Source organism: Oryza glaberrima, chromosome 10, assembly GCF_000147395.1.
Source record: "Oryza glaberrima chromosome 10, OglaRS2, whole genome shotgun sequence".
Taxonomy (NCBI): Eukaryota; Viridiplantae; Streptophyta; class Magnoliopsida; order Poales; family Poaceae; genus Oryza; species Oryza glaberrima.
Window position 1 is genome coordinate 14779871 of NC_068335.1, and position 19984 is coordinate 14799854.

The 19984-nt window shown below is 42.2% G+C and overlaps 2 protein-coding genes and 1 pseudogene across 2 annotated transcripts; all 3 read left to right on the forward strand.

The window, feature by feature from the left end:
• Positions 1–998: 998 nt before the first annotated feature.
• LOC127785873 (uncharacterized) lies at positions 999–11638 on the forward strand (annotated as a pseudogene).
• A 6158-nt stretch (positions 11639–17796) lies between these two features.
• LOC127785874 (BTB/POZ and MATH domain-containing protein 3-like) lies at positions 17797–18355 on the forward strand (the record flags this gene model as incomplete). The annotated part of the gene is made up of 1 exon (XM_052313233.1): positions 17797–18355. A coding segment is annotated over exon 1 (531 nt), but the record flags the coding sequence as incomplete, so codon positions are not given.
• A 39-nt stretch (positions 18356–18394) lies between these two features.
• On the forward strand, positions 18395–19650 carry LOC127786220 (BTB/POZ and MATH domain-containing protein 1-like). The gene has a single exon (XM_052313562.1). It carries the CDS (start codon positions 18568–18570, stop codon positions 18880–18882), a length of 315 nt encoding a protein of 104 aa, XP_052169522.1. The 5' UTR covers positions 18395–18567; the 3' UTR covers positions 18883–19650.
• Positions 19651–19984: the final 334 nt, after the last annotated feature.

The following is a 19984-nucleotide window of genomic DNA, read 5'->3' on the forward strand; positions in this document are numbered from 1 at the left end:
TCCTATGGGTAATTTGACTAGCTGGGCCTTATATACTGGTTCAGTTAGATATTTAGATGTAATTGCTTACCCGTGCTTTGAAACATTAGCACACTATGGGGATAACTAATGCTTCACTATTACTTAATGATGGATATTTAGTGGTAGCTCACGATGGTCAATCGTGATTGGTTAATTAGTTAAATGCCAATTAAAACTTAATAATGGTGGGTTGTGAGCACATGGTTTTGATGGTCGTGCACATGACAATTAAGGGCTGGTTCACGAGCTACTATTGTGAAGCATTAACTGTACTAACCACAAGCCAGCGTGGGCAATGGCTGGATATATTGTATAGCATGGTTCATTATGGAGTGTCAGACTAAGAAGTTGCGGTGATAAGCCCACGGGGATCGCTGGGGAGTCTATACCTTGGTCTAAAGGGGAGTCTATGATCCAGGAAGGTGCACTGCTTTGAATTGTGTTATGCGAGGTCTCTTGTCACAGTCTTGTTTCGAGGTACCGTGGTGGTACTGAGGGCATGGCAACATGTTATGGTTCTATGTCTTGTGGGTAAATTTGTACACATCTGGCCAAAGTAAAACTATTCAAGTAGCCGTGCCCGCGGTTATGGGGTGAGCCTAACAATGTTTTTCATGATTAGTTCCACACTACTCATTAATAATAATGTGATAAATGATGATACTTTGGTTTAGCTCCTGGTATGGAATGGTTAGTCCCTGGTTTTGGAGATTGGGTTTGTCAACCGGGCATGGTTGTTCAGATATGGTTGGGCCTATGCAACGGGTATGTTGTATAGTGTTGGATTAATACTATTTAATTAATTACTCTACTGTTTTACACATTCTCAACTCTTTGTCAAATGTTGCTTTCGCAAATGAACCCTATATTATGCCATCCTATGTTATCCCTGTGCACTTGCATACTTGTTGTGTGGCCTGCGGTGTATTCATATACTCATCGTGCAATAATCATCAACCTCAGTTGGAGAAAAAGGATCCAAAAGGAGAAGACTTTTGGCTTAGATCCCAGTGAGTTGTTTGTGGGAGTGGAGTTGAAGCTTTGCTAGATTTTCTTTTCCGCTGCAGTTTTCTTCGTGGTGAGGACTAAGTGCCTCTTATGTAAGTATTTAATCACTTTAGTTATTATGATGAATCTATATATTATAAAATGTCAGGTTGTATACCTCGGGTGATTCCTGGACGAGGATTTTTAATGCACAAATTAGTTTGGAAATTACTTGTGAATTTCCGGGCGTGACACACATGCATTATGATCAAACCTTGACTAACCATCTGCATTTCCTTTCTTCTTCAGGACTGCAAAGACCCTGAGAAACGAGGGGCATATTGATTGCACAAGAGGTGTGAGTAGGGAGCAAAGAGCCATAAACAGAAGGAACAAACTTGATTCCTCATTGCTTTCAAGTAGGGGTGATGGCAAGAAAGACAAGCCAAGCCGCGGCTTAAAAAATATGAGGAAATGTGTGTCATTGATTTTGAATTTGCTGGTTCTTGTTTTTCTAGTACATGTTGCTCTAATAAAACACTCATAGTTGTGTATACATCATGTTCGTTAATCAGATCAAGAGATCCGGAAGGCAGTGGCTAATTATTACAACAATCTGCGTGCTATAGAGGAGGAACGATTCGGCAAAGATCTTCGTGACCGAGAAGTTTCGAGCATTGCTTTTGAAGAGAAATCATTTGGCCATGTTGTCAATCCCAGTCAACAAACTTATCAAATCAGTGCTAATGTTGATGTAGATTTGTCTACCATTGTTGTCTCCCTTGCTTTGTTTGATGGTGAGTGCACTCTGATGCTTATGGATTTTCGTAATTTGTATTTAGTTGTCACTTCTTAATTATTTAAACCATGATCTTGTCTAGGAGATAAGATGTTATTTGCATGCTCGGGCATACCTCTACCAGATGGGACAACTAGAGAACACCTAACGAGATTTGTGACATCAGCTGCTTTGGTTAGAGTATTCGATGAGAAGAGAAATAGAGATGATAAATTGAGGGTTGGTGCTACAAATCATTGTCCTCCATTTTGCTTGTTTATTTGGCCTTAATTGCGCCCTCCATTTTGCTTTATTTATCCAAACTGATTGTGGCCATTGTATGTTGATGTACTGCTTTTATCACTATAGGTTGCAGTGCGCCTTCCTAATAATAGAATTACTGATGGGTTCTTAGGACTATATGACCATGATATTGCTATTGTCACGTGCTTGGGGCTCATAGAGGTCCGTCCTATAAGTTTTAAGGCATGTCCTGATGGTATTCAAGCACTAGCTGCTGGGCGTGCATTCGTGTCAGGCAATTTAATGGCCATGGATGGTTTTGTTCGCTGCAATAACACCTGGGTTCCTGATAGTCAAGATATCTCTGAGGTATGCTGTTATAATCTGTTTGCTACTTTTGGCATGATGGAAAACTTGAATTAAATAATTGCATTAATATTGGTGGTCTTAAGGTATCATTGTTTGCAACGAAGTAAAAAAAAACAATACATTTTTTCCTTTATCCTACCAATTTGCTTTTGTTAGGCTGTACTTGGAGGGCCGCTTCTTGGAAAGGATAAGAGATTTCTTGGGATGAACTTTAGCATTTGCCATGATGATGATGGAACTTTGACATATGCTTTCCTACCAACGAAATTGCTTCGGAAGCGCTTGGAGCATTTTGGGATATTGAAGTATGTCTTTTACACATCCTTTATTTGAGTTTTTTCTTCCCCACTTAGCTTATGATAGCTGTTCCAAATTCGTCTCCTATTCCCTTTGTTTGAGGTAAGCCATTCTTATACTAACAGCATTGGGACCTTGGGAGTTTTCACATGGTAATCTTTTGATTCTAGCAGCATTGGAGCCTTCAGAGTTTTCACACTGTAATCTTTGGATTGAAACAATTTGGATTCTTGATACCTCTACCTTATGGTTACCAACATCAGTGCCACATGTCCTTTACTAAATTAGTGCCCATGCTTAATGTATTTCCTAAATGAGGAAGTGTTTAAACTCAAAACAATTCGTTCTGGCCATATGGATAGTGCAACTTATATTTGTTACACTTGAATGTGCTCAGTCCTCTCATGTCTTATGTTGAATATTTAATATCCTGATTTTTTAAGTACATTTTTCATACCTTGGTTCCTTTCATACAATTTGGTTCCTGTGTTGGTATGACTATTTTTGCGGTTGGGCTAGTTCCGGTGTTTTTATTTATTTGTCATAACAAGTGTATTGTGTTCTCTCAGTCCTAAACATCTCCACTTCCGAGGATATTCATTGCCTAAAGGTGTATCAAGCACAATACCTTCAGGTGTGAACAATACTGCAAATCATCATTCTAAATGTTACCTATGTTCTTTATTATGCCAATGTCACATATCATCTGAGTACTAATAATGATCTCCTAATTGCATCAGGATTTATGAAAACTATTTACCGGTTAAAATCCTATGGGTATCCCATGCCACCACCTCTTGTGCTTGAACGTAAGTCGTTGCTTTTGATATTGCTTTCATCTTCCTTGTGCACTTCTTTGTAGTTAATTTCTGATCTTGTTTCTTTAACCAGTGAATGGGGAATTGCTTAATCATTTTGAAGAACGCTTTGGTGAATTACTTGCATGAAAAGGGTACCCTTATGGTGATCCAGCCAAGTCTTGTAGGAATCGTGTCTGGTATCAACTTCCGAAAGAAGTTGTGACATATATATCTCGTCGTGTTGTCTCCCTTGCATCATTCAATGGTGATTTTGACAGCAATATGTTCATTACTTTTCTATGCAATTTTATCTTCACTAACTAATGATTAAAGTTGTAATGTGTAGGTTTCGTGAGGTTTTTTGCATGCACAGGCTTGATTATAAAGTGGCATGGAAGCAAAGCTACGCGCACTGTTATCTTGACTTCAGCCAGTTTGGTCAGTCATTGTAATGACGACAAGATTGATAGTAACCTGACGGTTGGTTCTCCTATTCATTTATCTTGGTCTTTATTATATGATTGCTAGCTGAACTCTCTTTATGTTTGCAGATTGAGGTGTTTCTCCCACCGAATCAACGTTGCTGTGGGACATTGGAATTCTATAATTTAAACTATAATATTGCTATTGTCGGTCTCAAGAAGAATTTCAATGCTGTTCGCCCAGAAGATATTTTTAGTAAAACAGTGCAAGAGCCATCTGAAAAAGTAGTAGCTATAGGGCGTGACACTAGACTTGGACCATTGATGGCCACAATTGGTAATGTGAAGCGTGGTAAAAAGGGTTGCAAACTTGATTGCAAAGATCTTAAGTTGTCCACATGTAAAATCAAGAAGGTGTGGTGAATTTCTCTTACTTTTTTATTACGTGGTAGCCCATATTAGTTGCATGAGAATCTAAGTTATCTCTATAATCACAGCACATGACTTCTTAGGAATTTCAACTTTTCCAGTAACATTGGGTCTTTTCTTTTGTATTAGGCTGGGATTGGAGGCCCTCTTATTAATTTTGATGGGAGTTTTGTTGGCATGAACTTCTATGATGGAAGTGAAGCAACTCCTTTCCTACCAAGGCATAAGATTGTCGAAGTTTTAAGCAGAGTGAATGATTTACCATCAGAAAGGTATGATTCTTTTTCCTTGTTATATCTTGATGATAGCTGGTACGCATAATGTTTATTCTACGAATTTAGACTGAAAATTTTTTTATTCGCAGTGGTTGTAACAATCCTATGCCCATAGATGTCGGTGAGGGAACGAAGAAAAACAGGTATTTATTTATTTATTTTTGGATTCTTCATTGCCACTTGTTTCTGGCATCTTAGATTGTTGTATTCAATGATCAATTTACATAGGAAAAGTTATACTGGATGACAGGTGGCCTGTACCCGAGCCATACTGGTATCATGGTTCGCTTGATGTAGATAGGTCTTATGTACCCAAGTGTATTGGAAGGCGTCTCCAGTAAACTCATGCTGGTATTTGGCGGACCTTATTCTGCTTATTTAGCAAGTAATACTTATTTGACAGACTTGTCTAAAATATATGTAAGTTTAACGACTGGTGTCCAGGGATTATCTATGTGACTTGACTGTAGCAATTTACGAGTTATCTCATTTTTTTGGTGTGTCAAAAGTAGTTCCACTGTTGGAGTATTTATGAAGTTGTGTTGATCAAGCAATTAGCTAATGGATATATTATTCATATCATGTCCTTGATGTGTTCGTCTAGTGGGTAGGGATCCCCAATGGGACTGACTGTATATAAGTTTGCTCAAGATTTGACTTGGGCTGAATGAGCTCTGTTGTTCAAGACTTCAAGTCACATCTGTTTTTATCAGCTTCTTTTAGTTTGAGTATATGAGATTGACGATTTATTTATTTACAGAACTAAAAATAATTTCAGAATGTGTCAACTCTGTGGACCATTAGTTGACTGTAGCAAGGTTAAAATGCATTTAAAATGTGTCCCAGAACGATATTTAGGCAAGCAGGTTTCCTGACTCATATATTTGTTTAAGTATTGCCTAGATTTATGAACTATTACACAGCTTGAGGCCTAGTGTGACCTATCACTTGATTACAAATTGCAACTACAGCTGAATTTAGTCGGTAGCAAAGATGACAGTTTTAAGTTCCTATTAAGAGGCATTACTTATTACTTGACAGGACTGTAAAATTATTAGCAAGTGCTAAGCTGCTGCTAACATTATTGTTCTGAGTTTCCACTTCTTGTATTTCCCAATTTTTTGTATTTGTACAACATATCTTTTGATTGGTGATATTTTCACTGTAAAGGGAAGCTCACTCTTCCTTAGGAGACCAGGAGGTCTGTCGAAATGTAAGAAAATAGCTATGATTAGATTTGTTATGTACCGTATACACGAGTAATTTGTTAGTCCCGGTTGTTTATTTCAACTGGACTAAAAATACACATCTTTAGTCTCGGATTCGTTATCCTGGTTGTATAAACGGGACTATAGGAGGTTGTGAACCGGGATTAAAAAGGGTTTCTCAAGCAGTGAAAGATCATTTTTTATTTAGATAAATTATACTAGGCGTGAAGAGATAAGAACTGAAATTTAGAACTAAAAGATTTAGAACTAAAAGAATGTGTACAAGTAAACATGTGCATCTGAGCTTTGGAGATCAAATCCTGATGGGGGCTAAACATCATAAACAAGTGTATGTATGAACTTTACAGATCATGATGTATTTCGCATTATTCAACCACCACGATCCATTCTGTAATTGATACACCGAGCTAAGTAAGCAGAAAAGGAGAAAAATTTAATGACAAACGACTATCAGTATACCCACAAAGGCATAGTACACCTTTTTTTTCAAGACAAAAAAGGAAATACATAGTACAACTACTATACATATCTCACTACTAAAAAATAAATTTTAAACAATATTAAACATATACATCTATCCTTTCTGCAATTTATAGCATGCATTCATCCACATATCCCACATCAAAGCGTGGGATATCAACAAGTAAAATATACAAGTTTAGGAGACACTCTCCTATACTCATTCTCATCCCTCACCTATACTCATCCTCACCGGTTCTCATCCCTCTCCCTCACTCCTCTCCACTAGTTGTCCCTCTCGACTCTCTCCCCTATCACCTGCGATGGCGAGACGGCCACAGGGCGTCAAAGGCAGTCGGTCTCCACTCATTCTCCTGCTCCACTCTCTCCCCCAGCAGCTCCATGAGCAGCTGATGGGACGACGATGACGGGGCGGCCTCGGGACAACAACGGCGCAGTGGTGGGTCTCGGGGCCACCAGATCTGGTGTCAACGGGCCTCAACGACGTACAGCAAACAGAGATGGCAATAGCCTTGGGACGATGATGGCAGTGGTGAGCCAGCCTCAAAACCTAGATCTGGCGACGACGGACCTCGGGGCGGCCAGATCATGCGCCGGCGGGCCTCGACGACAGATGGCTCGGCGACGAGCGTGAAGGCCTCGGCATGGCCCGGATCCGTAGTCAAGAAAGAAGGACCGCATACGCCTTTGCCGATGAAGCTTGACAAGATGATGACCGCGGTGGCTTTGTGTGTGGCGATGATTATGACGATGTTGATGTTGATGCTTGCATGTCCATGTGAAAAATATGGATTTGAATCAAATCATGTTGTTGTGGAAAATGTTTTTATTTCTTTTTTGGCCCCAAATATCTCTTCGTTGGCAGTGACTTATGAGATCCGCTAGCAAAAGTCGATTTTTGCTAGGTTGGTTTTCCGCTTGTCAAAATCCACGATTTTATCTAACCTTTGGTTACAGGCGGCTCCTGTAAGATTGATTTTGACCACCAGCCATGTACTCTCTCCGTTTCATATTATAAGTTGTTTGACTTTTTTACTAGTCAAACTTATTTAAATTTGACTAAATTTATAGAAAAATATAGTATCATTTTTTTAAAACAAAACAAATATATTATCAAAATATATTCAAAATTAGATTTAATGAAACTAAATTGATATTTTAAGTGTTCCTAATTTTATCTATAAACTTGGTCAAACTTAATAATGTTTGATTAGAAAAAAAAAGTCAAACGACTTATAATATGAAACGGAGTGAGGTGCAGTGTCTCTTTCAAAAGCATTCAGTTAGGGTCAAATTTTGTAAATATTTTGTCCTGTCCTCAACTAACAATGTTTTAATATGGATACTCCTAAGACAATAGTTACACACTATGGAATGAAAGAAGTATTTTGTTCGATATAGTTGAGCAACAAACTAGCTGTTGTTGATAGATCACCTGAAGTCCAGAACATCCCTTTGATCAATACTGTTATGAGCAAATCTTACATATCATTTTCATGCAGCTTCGTATCTTTTTCCAATGAAATATATATTATCAGTCAAAGTTCCGGTAACCATCTCTATAAGCATAAAAGATTATATTGATGACTAGCAAAATGATCGATCGGTATCAAAAAAGTTGCATGGGAACAATGGACAAAGGGTAACCCTATATCTATTAACAGCGACCAGTTTCGACCTCTACCGATATTAAGGCTAGTTTAGCCCCATATGTCTGAAGCCTCTATCAAATTCCATTTCTTTCTGATAATTTTTTTGCCAACTTAAAGCCGTAAGTCTGTTTCATTCTAAATCACATATAGACACTAATATGTTGGTTATCTGTCTCTTTTTGTATAACAAATGCTACTCTTCCCCTTATTTATCAACTTTTTTGGAAAGGAACCTCATTTATTATCAATCTTATGCATGCTTAGATGATAAAAAAGAGAGATAATTAACATAAGTAGTAATATTTATAGTGGGGTTGATCACACTCCCTCCTGTTTGATCCTACCATGAAATTTCAGAAAATCAAAATGAACTGAAAAGGTGTAAAATATAGTTAGAGAAAAGGAAAAAGATATAAAACTAGATAATAAACTAAAAACAGAAAATAATATATGAAAGATGAAAATAAAGAGGAACCTTGAAAACAAGATGGAAAGATACTGAGGAAAACACGAGTGGTATATATTATGACGAAGTTATAGACGCATGACTCCACTCATCACATGCAAATATTGGGGTCTATGAATATTACATACATGTAAATAGGTTTCCAACAAGAATTTAGTAAGGTCATGAATGTGCCGCTGGTTTGCATATATTTGAGCATGTGTTACATGTGCAGTGATATGTGGGCATATATATGTCTGTCTGTCATGTGATAAAAAAATATATATGAAAGCATACCTTCCAATGATGGATTGAGATCCTATGCAGTCGACTTCAGCATACCTTTATCACTGACATGTGGACCTGACGCCACATCGGACCCACATGTCAGTGACAAAGGTACGGTGCAGTGACTGCAGAGGATCCTGATCCTCAATAACTGGTGGAGTTTGAGACACCTCTCCCGTGAAGTTGTGTGGATACCTTTGATGTGGTGTGGATATATGGTTGATCACAACCGTTAGGGCTGTCTCCAACTAAACGGATGGCAACAGTAATGGGCATTAGCCCATAGCTTCCAGCCTTCCACTACTCGTTCATAGATCCCCGAACAAATTAAATCCATTTACTTCAATCAGTACTTCGCCGCCCACAGTAAAAATCCTCATGGACACAGTACAAAGAAGCACTGTTTTGCTATGGTCTTCAGGCACACTATTTTCGGTGGTACTTCCTCCATTTCATAATATAAGACTTTCTAGCATTGTTCATATTCATATATATATTAATTAATCTACACACATACATATATATATATATATATATATAGTGAATCTATTCTACACCCCTCCCCTAGAATAACTATTCTACACCCCCCTCTCATGGGTCAAACCCACCTCCCCCACCCTCCCTAGGGCCCAAAACCCCCCTCCCACCTCGGTCAAAGCGTCCTCCCATCGGTCAAACCCGCCCACCACTTTGCTGCTCTCGTCTTGCAGGAATCGTGCAGTAACAGGACGATCATCCTGCAGTAACAAGACAGCATTATCGCAGTAACAACGTCAAAAAGTAGCCATGATGGATCTAGTTTCATTAAGCATTTTTTTATGAACTTCATGGTGCAAACAGATTGGAAATACAAGATATGATGTGAGAGATATTGCTCTCTAAAGATTGTGATTTACCTCTTTTTTAGTTCTCGTCTCACTAGAACAGCGTAGTAACACGATGGCCAATATGCAGTAACAACGTTAAAAAATAGTTATGATGGTTCTAGTTTTGTTAAGCACTTTTTTTACGAACGCCACGATGCAAATGGGTTAGAAAAATAAGACATGACGTGTATGTTAGTACTCTCTAAAGATTGAGATTTAAAATACTCTAGATCTAAAAAACATTACTACTATAGGGCCACTGTTACTATGCATGTTCTCTGTTACTGCAAATTTCGTTATATTGTTACTGCCAAAAGTGCAGTAACAACCTATAAAGTTTACAGTAACAACCTATACATTTTTACAGTAACATACGATGTTACTACCCTTCTAAGATAATGTTACTGCCAAATCATAGTAACAAAATATGATTGTTACAGGTATATAACTGATTTGTTCACAAATCATCATATGGTGATTTGGTTAGAAGTGCTCGCCATGAGATCATGGTTTCAAGTCTTGAAGTTGAGATTGGGGGAGGATGAGAAATCGGGAGGAGGGAGGAGCGACGGGAGAGGGGGTATTTTTAATTTTTCTAAAAAAGAGAGAAGAAGGAGGGAGAGAAAAAAAGAAGAAGAAAAGTTGAGATTGGGGGGAGGATGAGAAATCGGGAGGAGGAAGAGAGAAGAAGGAGGGAGAGAAAAAAAGAAGAAGAAAAGTTGAGATTGGGGGGAGGATGAGAAATCAGGAGGAAGAGAGAAGAAGGAGGGAGAGAAAAACAAAAGAAGAAAAAGTTGAGATTGGGGGGAAGATGAGAAATCGGGAGGAGGGAGAATCGGAGGGAGGAGCGACGGGAGAGGGGGGGCGGGAGGGAGAGAGGAGCGACGGGGAGGGAGGGAGGTGGGGACGGAGGGGGCGCGGGAGGGAGAGGGGGGCGCGGGAGGGAGGGAGGTGGGGACCGATGGGAGGTGGGAGGGGGGGTGTAGAATAGTTATTCTAGGGGAGGGGTGTATAATAGAGCTACTCTTTATATATATATATATATATATATATATATATATATATATATATATATATATATATATATATATATATATATATATATATAGGACACTCATATGGGGCACCATGGTGCCCGGGCACCATGGTATCTAATACACAAAATCACTTAAATTTTTCAAAAATTTCAAATTGTGAGTATATACCTAGTTATAATAATTCGATTCATACCTATACCTATCAACAAAACAACTCAAATTTAACTTTATTTCACAATCCATGATTACATACCTAACTAATTATATGTATGGATGCTATATACCTAGAATCAAAATCTAACAAAAACAAGTTCAAATTCAGTTCAAACTTGCTTTGAACTAGTTAGTAAAGTAGTTAATGTTAATACCTAAGTAATTGAAAAAGTTTCATACTCATTTGAATTGGGTATATACTCAATTTCAACAATGGTGCCCGGGCACCATGGAGCACCAAACAAATTTACTATATATATATATATATATATATATATATATATATATAGACATACTATACTACAGATGGGGTGTAGTATAATACAGCACAACCCACCCCTCCCCTCTACCCCCGACCTCCTCCCCTTTCCCATACAGTAGTAATTCTTTTACTACTAAACTTCCTCCTATATATAGGATTTAATACACTCATTTTTTTTGCTAATTTCTTTTGCTTTTTTCAGATCTGGAATGAGGAGGTTGCCAGCTGTGATTCGAGAAAAGGCAGCACCAGGGAGAGGCCACCACGCCACCTGGATCTGGAGGCAAGCTCCACGACGACAGGCGCCTGCCTTTCTTCCGCCCATGGTCTCCACCGGCTTCCCTTCCGCCGCCACCGATCTGCTCCGCGTTGGCGAGCTATACGGAGGAGCCAACGTCCTTCGTCCTCGTCGGCGGCCGCCGTTCCGCCTTCGTCCGCTGGCGGCCTCCAGATCGCCACCATCGCCCACGCCTGCTGCCCTCGTCCGCCGCCCGTGGACGACGCTGAGGAGGTGTAGTAGCAGCATTTGGATTGGATTTGCATAAGTTGTTGATGCGGGCAAAGGAGGAGGAGGGCCGGCGCCGTCTGCGTTCCTTCACAAGCGACACCATCGACAACCCCGAACTCGTCTGCGTGATTGAAGTCTGCATCCCCCATGAGAGGAATAGTGTCTTTGGTGCTGCCATGCCAATCCGATCTATTCCCTTTCTTTTTTTTTCATTTTTGTTTTTTCATGTTTGCATGATCGGTGATCGGGCCTTTTTACCCCACACTGTTCAGATTCATGTGGTTTTTCTTGTCGATTCAATCTTCTATGCTTTATGGTTGCAATTTTCCCAGGTTTTAGTTTAGTGTTTATAACTAGACATGAAAAGACAAGATATGTATTTTTTTCGCAGGGGCAGAGTGAGAATCCGGATGCAGCATCAATGCAGATGAGGATTATACTGACAACGATGTACATTGAGACCTTTATTGTTCAGTCTATTGGCACAAATCCCTGTTCTTGGTGCAGGTGTTTTGCTACTGGGCACACAATAAATTTTTTTTTGCCTAAGTATGCTTTTTTTTTTCATATTCAGAGGATTGAGATTGTTGTTCTAATTGCTCATGTGCATATGGCATGTCCTTCACTAGTTCCGCAGGTGCGGATCAAGGACACCAAGGGAGTTTTCATCCATGAATAATTTCCTTATCATTTTAGCTTATTTGGGCATTGGTATCGTGAAAAATCTAGGACGAGTCTATTTGATTAGTATCATTTTTATGCATAATAATATGTTCCCTGGAAACAGATCTTTACTGACTGCCAAATTGAACTTTTCTCTTGACCTCAATGATATCCGGGTGATCTCTGAAGATATAGGATCCTTGGTTCATTTGACATGGACGCTCTAAATGTTTCATGTCGTACACTTTGCACACTTTTTCTGGATTTATCTTGGCGAACTGATAATGTGTCAATTAGAATTTTGGTTCTTAATTTAACATGCATGTGAACATCTGAAATCTATGATCAGTCTAATGGAGTGTATTCCTGTAAATAAAGCAGTATAGACTCATCAGTTCTAAAATTTATTCTACTCGATTTATGTTCTTCAGATTGAGGCTGCATTTTGCACATATTCTCTCTTCCTGCTGCTCAATTTTTTATGAAGCATTTTATTTCTTCTTCAGCGAATCATATCTCATTTAGAGTCATTTATGAGTGTAAATTATAGACTTCTCTTAGATGATGTAATCGTTTCTGTCTATATCCAGGTGGCTGTGGGATGCCTCTCTAGATGTTCGTGGGTGATGGATACCTGTCGATGGGGAGACCTAAGGAATCTATAGTGCTTTGTCGGCTCAACATCGATATGAGGCACTAGCGTCGTCTTGCCTGTTGGATTCGTGCATGTAATAGTAATTTAGTTACTAAGAGACATATGTTGAGAACCATCGGAGTAATAGTAACTTGGTTACTAAGAGAATTTGTTGGCAATGTCAATATGTTATGTTGAGATTGGTGTAATAGTAATTTATTTACTAAGAGAAATCTTGTGACGATATCAATACGTTATTTTAAGTAATTTATTTACTGCGAGAAGGTATGATAACCAATTAAGTGTAGTATTATCTTAAGTAATTTATTTACTAAGAGAATAAATGAGACCAACCCAACAGTAATTCATTTACTGAGAGAATGAACCAACTGAGAAGGGCTACAACCTGGGAGTAATCCATTTACTGAGAGAAGAAATGAGTTGGATTCCGAGTAATTTATTTACTAATAAAATGATATTAACAAAGAGTAATTTATTTACTACGTGTGCAAGAGAAATGTGCGGGTTGCAGTTGGAATGGACAGGCCAAAAGGTGCGGGATTACAATGCAAAAATCAATATATTAGTTAGTAATTCATTTACTAATAAGAAGATATTAACTGCAAGTAATTTATTTACTGAAAGACAAATTGTGAGGGAGAGCCCCCTGGGCGCCGGGGGGTGGGGGTGGGGTGGGGTGGGGTGCTGTGAGGGGAGTAGTTTAGTTATTGCGCACCCCAGGCGCGGTTTAGCGCATCCCTATATATATATATATATATATATATATATATATATATGTGAATGTGGGCAATGCTAGAAAGTCTTACAACATAAACGGAGGGAGTAGAACACCATAGCAGACTCTAGATTACATACGTACTAGGAGTACTATATTTATAGGCAAAATTTGCTACAGGGCATCGAAAAAACATGTAATTAGCTTGTGGACACCGCAAGAACGAGAATTTGCTAACGGGCATCGTAAAAAATGTGTAATTAGCTCCTGGACACTCGGGGCCTTATTTTATTATTTCCTGTGAATTTGGAGAGAGAAGCAATAAATAAAGGCAAGTTTGCCCTTGGGTCTCGACCTGGATAGCGACAAAGCATTGGGTTGGCCGACGGCGGCGACGGAGCCGAACACGTGCAGTGCTTGTGTTCTGTCTCTGTGACGGGTCCGAGTGGCGGTGGCCATCGCCGGGATGCTCCGCGCTGTGGCCGGTGTGCGTGGGCTCGTCGCCGCCGATGACCCCTTTGGCGTGGAGCTAACGGACGTGTTGACTGACGACACCGATGCCGATGACAATGCGCTTGTGTTCTGTTCCTGTGATGGGTCCGAGCGGCGGCGGCCATCGCTGGGATGCTCCGCTCTGTGGCCAGCGTGCGTGGGCTCGCCGCCGATGACCCCTTTGGCGTGGAGCTAATGCACGTGTTGATCGACGACACTGACATCGACGACAATGTCCGGCGACACGGTGCCCGGCGCGTGGGCGACGGTGGAGAGTTGTGATGTCGCGGAGCTGCTCCTCGCCAGCCTCGACGCCGGTGTCCCGTTCTCCTGCCATGTCAATGGCAGCTGCTTCGCAATTGCAAGGGAGAGGATCAAACAACAATTTGCATATAGAGATGGAGAGATCACAAAAAAAAAGGAGGGGAAATTTTGATCGGGAGGGAGAGAGTACATGCACATACTCGTGAATTCCCTTTCGCATATGGCGCTGAGCTAGCTCTTTCCAGCCGGCTCGGCGGCGCGACTGCGTGGCGGTGCTCGTCGCCAGCGACCAGAGTGCTTCTCGGTTCCCGTCGACAAGAGCATGCCTCCTCCTCAGTCGCGGCCACGGGCCGGAGCAGCTCCACCTGCATCAGCCCGCGGCGGCCACCGGCAGAGCTCGTCGGCTTCACGGACTTCCACGCGCGGTCGATGTGCAGCATCTTGAGCTCCACGGCCTCCTCCTTCCTGTCGTCCTTGTCGCTATCGTCTTCCTCGTCTTCCAGCGCGACGGCGCAGATGGGGGGAAGGCAGCGGCGCACGCGTGCGTCGGTTGCCACTGCCGGCGGCGGCAGTGGCGCGGATGTGCATGCGATGGCATGCGTGGGCGCGGCAGCGGGCGGCGCAGAGCGGGCTCGCCTTTCTCCCCCTCTGCCCAACGCGCTCGTCGCGCCGGCCGCCGCGCGGAGGAGGTGGCAGCGGTGCTCTGGCCGTTGTGAGGGCAGGGGCAAAATCGTACTCTCACCGTGTTTCTCTCTCCAAGTTCACAGGAAATATTAAAATAAGGCCCCGAGTGTCCATGAGCTAATTACATGTTTTTTGATGTCTGAAGGCAAATTATCGTTCTTGCGGTGTCCACGAGCTAATTACACATTTTTTTATGCACTATAGCAAATTTTACCATATTTATATCCATCTACAGTAATGCAAAGGACCTGGATTTTTTACCTCAGGCTCACTTAGGTGAGCCATCCATGTCGAACTAATGGCGCAAGAAGCGTCCATAACTGTTGTGCGCGCGATTCCCTCTAGATCACCATCATCCGAGTTGACCGTCTAAAATACCAGAGTTTCGCATTAATTTGGCAAATAGAGAAACTGTCCCTCTTTCGCATTAAGTGCAGTTTTAAACTGTTTTTTTTCTTTTTGGATATGGATACAGTGATAAACCTTTCTCTCTCTGAAATCAACAACTTCTTTTCAACCACTGGATGTATTTCATTTATCGAGGAAATTTACATGTTACTCGCTCCGTTTCAGAATGTAAGATTTTCTAGCATTACCCAGATACATATAGATGTTAATAAATCTAAACACATACATATGTCTAGATTCATCAACATCTAAATAAATATGAGCAATGCTAGAAAGTCTTACATTGTGAAACGGAGGAAGTACTTAAATAGCCAATAAAAAGATATATATATATATATATATTAATATAAAATATATCATCCCGCAAATATGTAAGGTAAAATTCCACTTTTATAACATATAAAAAATAAATTAAGACTAGTATACAACTTATAAAAGTCAAATTTAAACTTACATGTTTATTTAGTAATATACCACATAATATTTAGTATATATTTTTATAATTATTTAGGTAACGTACAAGAAAGTGAAAATATTCTTGAGGAATAAAAACACTTATTTATTAGATGAATAATTTTTTCCTAATTTTTTTTCAAGTGTGTAGGGATGATAAACTGTTTTTCTGCATATGGATACAGTAATAAACCTTTCCCTCTCCGAAATCAACAGCTCCTCATTAATTTCAACCACACTCTATAGCTACCATTAGTACGTAGTCCACCACCACACTATGCACAATTAACCAACATGTATAGCACTAGCACGGCAAAGCAAAGCATTTGCATGCACACGCAGCACGTACGCCACACGTACACGATCTCATCTCGATCGACCACTCCATTTGCGGTATGAATCCACCACGCCAGCAGAGCAGACGATCCAGGTGGTTGGCGAGCGCCCTCGTTTTTAAAACGGCGACATCGACGTGAGGCGTACGACTACGACCTCAACGTCGATGTCCATCTCTCTTTAACTTTGAGTAACGGATATGTTTATCTACATGTTAGATAACAGTGAGTGCATCAGATAAGTCTCGGTTGCGTAATCCCGTCACGGAAGTCGTAAATCCTCCGATTTACTGTCATCTGACTTTGAACGATTGACGTGTGATTGACGTGTGGGGTTTCACGGCTCGTGACGCCCCACGTGTCAGCGACCCACTGTAGAGAACAGTAAATCCTCGGATTTACTTCTTCTAATTAACGTATCAGCGATCTAGGTCACGTAAGAGATTTCTGATATAATGTATGCGTTTGTTTGGAGAACAAAGGGAGTTTGTTTGTTTCGTTTTTCGCACGCACGTTTCCCAAACTACTAAACGATGCGTTTTTTAAAAAAAAATTATATATAAAAGTTGCTTTAAAAAATCATATTAATCTATTTTTAAAATTTAAAATAATTAATACTCAATTAATAATACGCTAATGGCTCACCTCGTTTTGCATATCTTTCCAACACAGCTACACAAGATTTCTCTGGTATACTGTACTCTAACGTACGTGTGTACAAACATGTCAGCTACACAAAATCGGAGAGAGAGAGAGATCGACGTCGACGTCGCGCGCTTGACGTCGCTGCGAGGCCAGTGCGTGCTGTGCCCCGCAAGCTCCGGTACGTACTTCGGTACTTACTCTATATCTACACACGTACGTGTGCTATAGCTAGCAGCTGAGCTTGCGCGAGCTGCAGGGAATTGGTTAATGGCGTCGCCGCCGCGGGAGGAGGCCATGGATCAGAAGGCGAAGGAGGCGGCGCCGGCGGCGAGGGGGCACCCGGCGCTGCGGGGCCCGGCGAGGCGGGAGCGGTACACGCACGGGCTCGGGACGGCGCAGATGGGGGCGCTCAGGGCCATGTGCGGCGCGCTCATCCCGGCGCTGCCGGCGGAGGAGGAGGACGGCGCCCGCGGCGGCGGCGACATGGACGTCGAGCGGTTCTACCTCGCCACCGCCGCCGAGTCCACCGTCCCCGACGAGGTGAGCGCATGCGTCGTCATCGATCAGTGTTGACGACGCATATGGTATTGATTTGATTGAGATGATTTCGTCGCGACTGATCAGCGCTGTCAGAGACGATAATCAACTCATCAACCTGATGACTCAATTTTTGTTTCTCCATGTGTTCATTTAAAAACTTTTGAAAGCTTCAATATATGTCCATTTATTATTTTGTTACAGAGACTGATATTATCATATTGATACCCAATTTTAGCAAGCCCAGCCACCGGGCCCCCTTCCCTTCCTTTCTTCCCCCTCTTTCCCCTTCCCTCCTCTCCCCTCCTCCGCCGCGCAAAACCCTACCACGGCGGAGGCGATCAGGCCGACGACCCCCACGACCGACCAGGAATGCCGCCGGCGTGGTGGCCCGCCGCCGCCTTCGCCGGCCGCGGCGACCCGCCGCGTTCTTCCACCTCCACCATCGTCGCCGACGCGGCGAGCGGGTCCCACTGCCTCAAGATCGACGGGTTCTCCCGCACCAAGGGCCTCCCCGCCGGTGAGCGCCTCCAGTCCATCCCGTTCACCGTCGGAGGCCACCGCTGGCGCCTCAACCTCCAGCCCAACGGCAACGCCGCCGAGGGGCACGCCTCCCTCTACCTCCTCCTCGACGAGGACGTCGCCAAGCCGGTCACGGCGCAGTTCGAGTTCAGCATCGGGGCGGAGAACCGGCCGTCGTTCTTTCTCCTCCACGTGAAGAGGATCAAGCTCAAGCACGCGCCCTTCACCCCGCGGGTGAGCACCTGCAACTTCGCTAGCCGCGCCGCCTGGGGCTTCTCCAAGTTCCTCAAATGGGCGGACCTGGAGAACCAGGGGTATCTCGAGTACGATTGCTTCGTTATCAACTGCGACGTCCTCGTCATCAACGAGTTCCGGACGGTGGGGGGGGGGGGGGGGGGGGGGGGGGGGACGACCCGCGCCGCCGCCACCCCGGCCGCGCCGTCCTTCGTCTCGGTGCCCCCTTCCGACCTGTGCCAGCAGCTCGGCGTTCTCCTCGACACCGAAAAGGGCGCAGACGTGGTGTTCGTGTCGGCGGCGAGACCTTCGCGGCGCATCGGTGTGTGCTCGCGGCACGGTAACCGGTCTTCGGCGCAATGATGGAGGGGAATGTCGCTCATGTCATCAGCATCGATGACATGGAGGCTCATGTGTTCAGGGCTTTGCTCCGTTTCATTTACACCGATTCACTGCCTGTGATGAAGAAAGGGGAGGAAGACATCACGTTCCAGAACCTGCTCTTTGCGGCCGACAGGTATAACATTGAGAGGCTGAAGCTGATTTGCGAAGAGAAGCTCTGCGAGTACGTCGGCGTCGGCACGGTGGCAGCCATGCTGGTGCTAGCTGATCAGCTGGGCTGCGACGGGCTGAAGAAGGCATGCTTCAATTTTCTCAAGCTCCAGCAAACCTGATGACCGTCATGGCGATTGACGCCTTTGTGCATCTGACAGGAAGTTTGTTGGAGTTGACTGCTATGCCTATGAAGCTTGGTTGAGGGTTACTCAGTGTCTTTCTGCAATCGTGGTTCATGGCTTCTAGACTAATCGTTTGTCAGGTAGTTATCCTGTTTTAGCAATGGTACTCCCTGGCTTATGGATTTCATTATCAGGTACTTCCTCCGTTTCACAATATAAGTCATTCTAACATTTTCTATATTCATATTGATACTAATGAATCTAGATAGATATATATATGTCTAAATTCATTACCATCAATATGAATGTGGGAAATGCTAGAATGACTTACATTGTGAAACGGAGGGAGTAGCTATATGTATATGGTTGCATCTGTCCCTAAGGAGATGAATTAATAGATCCCATTTTTATCTGTTCTGTTACTTCATTAAATCCGTGCAACCTTACCAATTAGTATATTAACCACAAAAATGCCTTTGTTATCATAGAAGCTGTGCTAGTTTCACCTACAATATACCTGCAAATTCCTTTTTGATTATATAGAATGATTACTAATGAAATATTCAAAACAGTTTCATGTTTTTTAATCTCCACGGCTCTTCAAGTTTCGCTTTCTTTCCTCCTTTCATTCACCCTATGTGCTAATAATAAAATTATGATAGTTTGTGACACGAGAGTCTGAGACAAGAGATCTTTGTGAGAAGTCATGTATTCATGTTGTTATCATGAACTCCTAACATACAATTTACAACAATATCTGTTATTCTCATAGGGGGTGTAGCTGTCTTGAACAGGGGAATATCACGAAATTCTCTGGAAAAAAAAATCTTAGGAATGGTACTTCAACCTACTACTGGAAGATCCATGGTTAGGTAAAATCCCACATCCCACTTTGTCCTCGATATGCTAGACTGTTTAATGTGACCTTGTCTAAGGGTACACTTGTGGCTTGTGGGGGATATCTTTAGTTATATGTACAGGCTATATATGAACTTCGAAAGAACCCTTCCGAATGAAGATTCAGTTGGTTTTGAAGAACTGAAACTGAGATGTAGCAATATGAAGCTATGTGATTTATCCTGATTGGATGCACTGAACG

Coding starts and splice junctions, on each gene's coding strand:
- LOC127786220 (XM_052313562.1), top strand. CDS start 18,568: ATGATGGAGGGGAATGTCGCTCATGTCATCAGCATCGATGACATGGAG.